The 6837-nt window shown below is 44.4% G+C and overlaps 2 protein-coding genes across 2 annotated transcripts in view; one reads left to right on the forward strand and one right to left on the reverse strand.

Moving 5' to 3' along the window:
* USP6NL (USP6 N-terminal like) overlaps positions 1–6025 on the reverse strand; it is a 138357-nt gene extending 132332 nt beyond the window's left edge. The window contains exon 1 of the mRNA XM_043882917.1: positions 5812–6025. The gene's annotated coding sequence lies outside the window, so the exon portion shown is untranslated. The remainder of the gene's footprint in view (positions 1–5811) is intronic.
* On the forward strand, positions 5071–6601 carry LOC122681823 (translation initiation factor IF-2-like). The gene is made up of 2 exons (XM_043884304.1): positions 5071–5171; positions 5347–6601. Exons 1-2 carry the CDS (start codon positions 5071–5073, stop codon positions 6599–6601), a joined length of 1356 nt encoding a protein of 451 aa, XP_043740239.1.
* Positions 6602–6837: the final 236 nt, after the last annotated feature.

Consider the following 6837-nt stretch of genomic DNA (forward strand, 5'->3'; position numbering starts at 1 on the left):
ATGAAAAATACAGTAACAAAAATTAAGAATCCAGAAAATGAATACATTTAAGAGCAAATTAGAGATGAAGACTAAACTGAAAGGCCAGAGGTAAACTGAACGACCAGAAAAGAAAAAGTAAAACCTAGAAGGCAGGTGAAACATAGTGGAGTTACTGAGACCTAACACTGGGTAACTGAAGTCTCAGAAAGATTAAGCAGGAGAAATGGGGAGAAGCAATATTCGAAGAGATGACAGCTGAGAACTATCCAAGACAGACATCAGGTCACAGCATAAACAGCTGTGAAAAGAAAAGGGGGGCGAGGGAGAGATCACTTGAAATCAAATCTGAAAGACAAAAAGCAAATCTTAAAAATAGCCCAAGGAAGTAACAAATTATCAACAAAGAAGTGATAAACAGCAGCTGCCTTCTCAAGAGCAACAAAGACAAATATTATAGAATAATCTCTTCTCCAAAGAATATACAAATATATGTATGTGCATATTGCCAATCTATAATTCTATACCTAGCAAAATGTAGGTGAAATAAAAACATTCTCAAACTAAAAGTTTTAGATTTTGTCAATACTAAATCCACTCTGAAGAAAATACTAAAGGGTATTCTGCAGGCAGATGGAAAATTTTTCCAGACAGAAAGTCAGTAACATAAGAAAGAAGAAAAGAAGGGCAGTAAGCCTAATTGAATAATTATGGTACAACACAATAAAAATAGGTCTTTGGGAGTATAAAACATAAACATTTTAAAACATACTAACAATGAAATACTAAAAAAAGGAAGGAAATTGACTTACATGTTTTTAAAAGACATATTATCTGGAAAAAGGGTGAAAGTCTCAATATTAGACTTTAATAAGTAGAGAAAAGATTAGAATTTCTTAGGCAAATACTAAAGAAGAGTAAAAGAATATATAATCCCAAGGTAATAAAAAAAAGGAGGAAATGGAATAATTATTTTTTTTTAAATCAATCCAAAACAAATCCAGAAAAAAGGAACATGGAACAAGTGAGACAAATACATTACTCTTAATTTTTAAACATTCATATTGTTATTATCTGCCAATTCATTTTTTATAACAGGCATCAGCAAAATACACAGAAATATCTATCTCCCATTCACATACCTAACCTTTATAAATTTTACTTTCCACATTTATTTCCAGTGTCACTCAGTTTTCAAAGCCTTATTTCACCTTTTCTTTTCTAACGACAGATATGCTGCTGCTGCTGCCAAGTCACGTCAGTCGTGTCCGACTCTGTGCGACCCCATAGATCGCAGCCCACCAGGCTCCACTGTCCCTGGGATTCCCCAGGCAAGAACACTGGAGTGGGTTGCCATTTCCTTCTCCAACAGATATGCTAACAAGCATTAAAAGATTCAAAAAGAAAACAAACAAAAAGAAACAAGAGGGGGGAAAAAACCCCAGAGAACTGGCTTACAAATGCTGCATTAATTCCACAATAAAACATTACTCTGCCGTTACTGATCTATGTAATATCACTAAGGGCACACTCGCCCTCTGCAATGGCCCACACTCTGTACAGTGTGCTGCTCTCGGAGTCTGAATAAATCTTCTCACCTATCACTTTTTCTCTCACTGAATTCTTTATGCGATGAGGCATCAAGAAGCTGAGCTTCACTAGGTCCTTAAATCAGGTACCATGGGGTTTGGCTGGGTTTGTGTCCCAGCCACGGTTTTGGCTGGGTTTGAGTCCCAAACAAGATTTTGGCTGGGATCGAGTCCCAGCCACGTGGGTTCAAGTCCCAAGCAGGGTTTTGGCTAGGTTCGAGTCCCACCCACATGAGTTTGAGTCCCAAACTGGGTTTTGGCTGGGTTCAAGTCCCAATCTGAGGTAAATGGTTTCACTTTTAAGATATTCTCTTTGTCTTTCTTTTCTCCAGATTACTGTGATGTATTTAGATTTGGGGGAAGACGGTTGTTTTATGGATATTCTTCAGTCTGTGGCTTCATTTTGAAATAGTCTAAGAGTTAGAATACTTCTATGTGAAATATTTCTTCAAATACTGAATCTGTCTTACTCTTCTCCCTCTCCTCTGGCACTACAATTACGTGTACGTTAGGATTTTAACTATACTATATGTCTCACACATTTTCCACCCTTTTAGAGGGCATGTGGGGGCTTCTAAGGTGGCGCTAGTGGTAAAGAATCTGTCTGCCAATGCAGGAGACGCTGGTTCAATCCCTGCATGGGGAAAATTCCCTGGAGTAGGAAATGGCAACCCGCTTCAGTATTCTTGTCTGCAAAATTCCATACTCTGCACTGAGTTCACACTCATTGGAGAAGGAAATAGCAACCCACTCCAGTATTCCTGTCTGAAAAATGCCATGGACAGAGAAGCCTGGCAGGCTACAGTCCATGGGATTGCAAAGAGTCAGACATGACTGAGCACACAGGACAACCAAAATTAATATATTAAGAAGCTTAAAATTATAATCTTTCACTTATTTCATGAAAAGCATTACTCTAATATTTTTTAATTCCCTTGTTAATTCAGTGAAGGAAAATTCCAGGATAAAATGAAAACTTCTACACTAGTATCAATGTCATCAAGACACAGGTGCAATGTATACCCCTGTCAGAGGATAATTAAGTAATCCTTTTACAGCCCCAAATACTTAACCAAACAAGATGTGAAAAATCCAGAGCTTACAGTGAATTTCTACTTGCATTTTGTGAGTAGACATTTTAAATAAGGCAGTCTAAGCTCTTCCAAGGAAAACATTCTCAAAATTTAAAAACACCAATATTATACAGTCTAAGGAAATCAAAGAACCTTTTAATAATTAATTCCAGTTTTACAGATATAGAAATTATCAAGTAATCAGTGCCAGAGTTGTATAGTAGTGGACACCGAAGTGTGCAAAGAGTCATCTCCAGTCTAGTGAGGTCAGAGTCATCTGGATGGACTCTTTCTACAAAGGCTGAGCCACCTGGTTCAGACAATGACAGTTCATGAGGCCAAGAGCCTGCCTTCCCTCCACAAGCAACAGTGGTGGGACAGGAGCCACAGCGAGCACTCACCCACCCACAAGCACTTCTCTACACGCGCTCCCTCACACGCAGTGTCCCGCCCTCCCACCTGCCATCTCTTCCTCATCCTTCAGGTCTTACCAGCCACTTCCTCAGGACAGCCTGCCCTGCCCCTCCCAATCAAGTCAGGTTCCCTGGTGACAGGTTTTATAGTTCCATGCACTGTACTTCAAAGGACTGATCGCTCTAGTTGTTCAAAACAAGGTACATGACACAAAGCTGTGGGTACAAAAATGCACCCAAGAAATATTTGTTGACTAAACATGTGAATTTATAATTCTCCCCAATTTTACAAAGAAACAACTTTTTAAAAACTAAGTTATTTTCATGAAATGCCATAACCTGGAAATGGCAGAGACCAGTTAAGACTTCAAGTGTTTGTGATTAATTCTCAGGCTCTAATGTCCATGTACTATAAAGAAGTGTTGTAGAAGTCAGATTTCTGTCAAATGATTATTATTTTGGTATTGACTTTTACTGTAAAAATTGAGACACTTCCTAAAGGAAAAAATGAGACACTAAATATAAACAAATCATATCTAGCAAGGCAATACACCTTTCAAAAATCACACTGAAGGGACAAACTATTACCTTTATCTAGTAATAAATGATCAGAGTATTATTGGTAACAGTACTATTTCACTAAACAAAACAAAAATGGTTGAAGTGAAATTGCAAGCATAAACCAGAAAATGTAATCACTTGCCACTTTCTAACTGAAGCAGCAATTCTTAAAAGTTCTGGTATTGTGTCTAAGTTTTTAAGGCAGACTTCAAACTGCCTTAACATTCCTAGCATTTACAATCAAAATTATTTTGTTTCTTTTCAATTTGCCACTAGCTTAAATTTACTGGCCTCTTTTTCACTCACCTTCAGTTACAAAATGTAACAGTAACTTGAGATAGATGGGAACACCATGGTCAAAGACTGAACTGACCAAAAACTGAACTGACCATGCAACCTCTGCCTTGCACTGGGGCCCAGCTTGCATCTGCCATACCAGGAAGTTGTCTCAGTTCCCAAGGATGACCAGCCAATTAACAGATGGTGCCAAAGCCAACACTTGTACTTACTGGCTTGTTTAACCAATGGCAGCTGTCCTTCCAAGGAGCTATTTCGTATCAAAACAATGTTATAACTGGTAATGGGCTATTATCAGAAACATAACCCTAACCCCAGAGAGCCAGGTTTGCTAGTTAAAAACATTAAGTAGGCACCAACAGCAAGACTTAGGGCCCAGGTTCTTAATGTTTGGGAAAGGATGCTTCTCTGATGCCCCTGTAACACCTGAGTGATTCTTTAAAGACATAATCAGCAAAGGAATTTCTATTAACTCAGAATACCTGTTCTGGTAATTAAGGTTCTGGTTTTTTAATCTATACTTTTATTCGTGTAGCTTCTTTTCTCTTACATTTTACATATTTCAATTGGCTATATAGAACATAACATAGTAACAACACCCATTTTAAGTAATAAACTAGATGATGTTTACAAACTTTATTATTAAAAAAAAAAAGGGCAAGATCAGTATCGTTTTTTCTTAACTTTAGGATCTGACAGAGTGAGAAATATAAGCAAATAAAGCACCGTCCATGTAATGCTGCCTAATCTGATTCTTATTAAGATGACTTCACAAAAGAAAAAAGCACCCTGACTTTCCTGAACAGAACTTCCCATAGATTCAATATATGAGAGAGTTGGCCAGGGTGGTATCTAAAGTTTTGTCCGACCTCTCTGCGCTACGAAATATTACGTATCCGAAAGACTTACTTCTATTTATAAATGGATTAATACACGATTGAAATCACTTTCTTCCAGCAAAGTACTTAAAACCGAGTCCCCACTTTTTTTCTATATGTCACATTATTTCCATGACTTGTTATTGCCCCAATCCAAAACTCCTTCCCAGTCCCATAAGCGATTCATTTAACTCATGTTGAAATCTACCGACTAAAAAGCATCTGGGGATTAAAATGAAGGGCGGCGGGGGGAGGGGGGGCGGCATTTCAATGTATTGAAATGTTCACCCGTGGATCCACAGATCCCTCACAATTTCAATTAAAATACCTACGAGTAACCGTTCGCCCGCATCACAACTGCCGCACCACCACCACCCGGCAGTGAGCTCCTAAGTATTTTGCAAACTTTGCAAAGGCGCACAGATTTCCAGGTTCTCCAAAGCCCTCATTCATTCCCATCCTCCCCTTGCCTAGTCTAAACGAAGTTCCGCGGCAGGAAGGCAATAATTTTAAGAGAACGAAGTTTGCCTCAGTCCTGCCCACTTGGACTCTGGAGGACGCAACTGAAACTTGCAAGGGAGACACGTCTCCCGGGGACCGAAACTTGCCGGGGGGGAGGGGGGAGAGGCAGCGGGTCTCCCCTCCCCCGGAATCTGGCCGGCCCCCGCTCCTTCCACGAGTCCCCTTCACTGGTCGACAGGTCCCCCTCCCGCGCCGTCCCAGCCAGATCCTGCCCGCACGCCCCCCGGCGCCCCTCGCCCGGCGCCCGCCGACCTGCCAATCACACCCGCAGCACCCAGCCGTCGGGGCTCCAGGGGGCGGGGGCCGAGCGGCCGCGCGCGTTTCCGGAGCCGGCCCCCTCGAGGGCGGGGGCCGGGAGCGCCGCTCGTCCACCTACCCCGGGGCCGCGAATGGCGGCGTCCGCCTCCCCGGGGCCACCTCCGTGTCCGTGCCCGGGGGAAGCCCGCCGAGCTCAGCCGCCACCAGCCCCTCGCAGTGGGAAAGGGGAAAATGAACTTACCTCCGAACGGTCCCGTCGACGGAGGCTGAGGGCGGGGGGTCCCGGGGGGCCGAGCAGGTCCCGGCGCAGCGGCGGCGGCTACCGCAGTGCCCTCCGCCCCATTGTTTCCCTTCCGAGAGGATCCCGGCAAAGCCGAGCCCGGGAACCAGGAAGTTCCCCGGCGCGACACCTCCTGCCGCCGCTATGGAAACGGCCCCCCGCCTCCCAGAGCGGCTCGCCCGGGACCCCGCCTCCGAGCCGCCGGCCCCGCCCGCCTCACGGGCCGCCGCCAACCGTCGCCGCTGCGGCCGCAGCCGCCGCCATCTTGGCGCGGCCCGGGCGGCCCCTTCCCGGCGGCACGTGCGCGCCGCTCCCGCGTGTTCCCGCCGGCCGCGGGGGCGCGCTGCCAGGGCCGCAGGGTGCTGGCGCCGCTCCCCGGGAAGGAGCAGCCCCCGGGACCCCGAGGGAGGGAGAGAGACAGAGAGGGCCCAGAAGGGACTGGAGAGCTAGGACCTGGAGCGGGGCTTCGAGTAATTGCACGAAAACGACAGGCTTCAGCTGGTGTCCACTGGCAGGTCGAGGAATGGCTGAGACCAGGGGTGAGGTCAGCAGAGCAGTGGCCGAGAGCCATGGGCTCTGCAGCCAGATTGCCTCGTGTTTCGTTTCTGGCTCTACAACCCACCAGCTGTCAGAGCTTGGACACTTTAATTTTCTGTATGCCTCAGTTTCTTTATCTGTAAAGTGGCATTTTAATACTTGCTTCATAGGGTTGTTAGCTGGAAGCAAGTGCATAGTATTGATACTTCGGTAAGTGCAAAATAACCATGCTTTCAATAAAATGGCATTGCGTCTGACAAAAGTCACATTTCTTTTCCCAAGAACTTAATCTAAGTGCTCATCCGCACCACTTTAAATAGGCTACTGTGTAAGATCCCATTGCTGCTTGAAACTTATCAGATGCTCATCTTTCGTCCCATCTTTCTCTAGGTCAGCGTTCTTCCTTTTTTAAGATCGTGGAAATTGTCAAGAGTTTTCGTCTCCAGAATC

Source organism: Cervus elaphus, chromosome 23 (genome assembly GCF_910594005.1).
Source record: "Cervus elaphus chromosome 23, mCerEla1.1, whole genome shotgun sequence".
Taxonomy (NCBI): domain Eukaryota; kingdom Metazoa; phylum Chordata; class Mammalia; order Artiodactyla; family Cervidae; genus Cervus; species Cervus elaphus.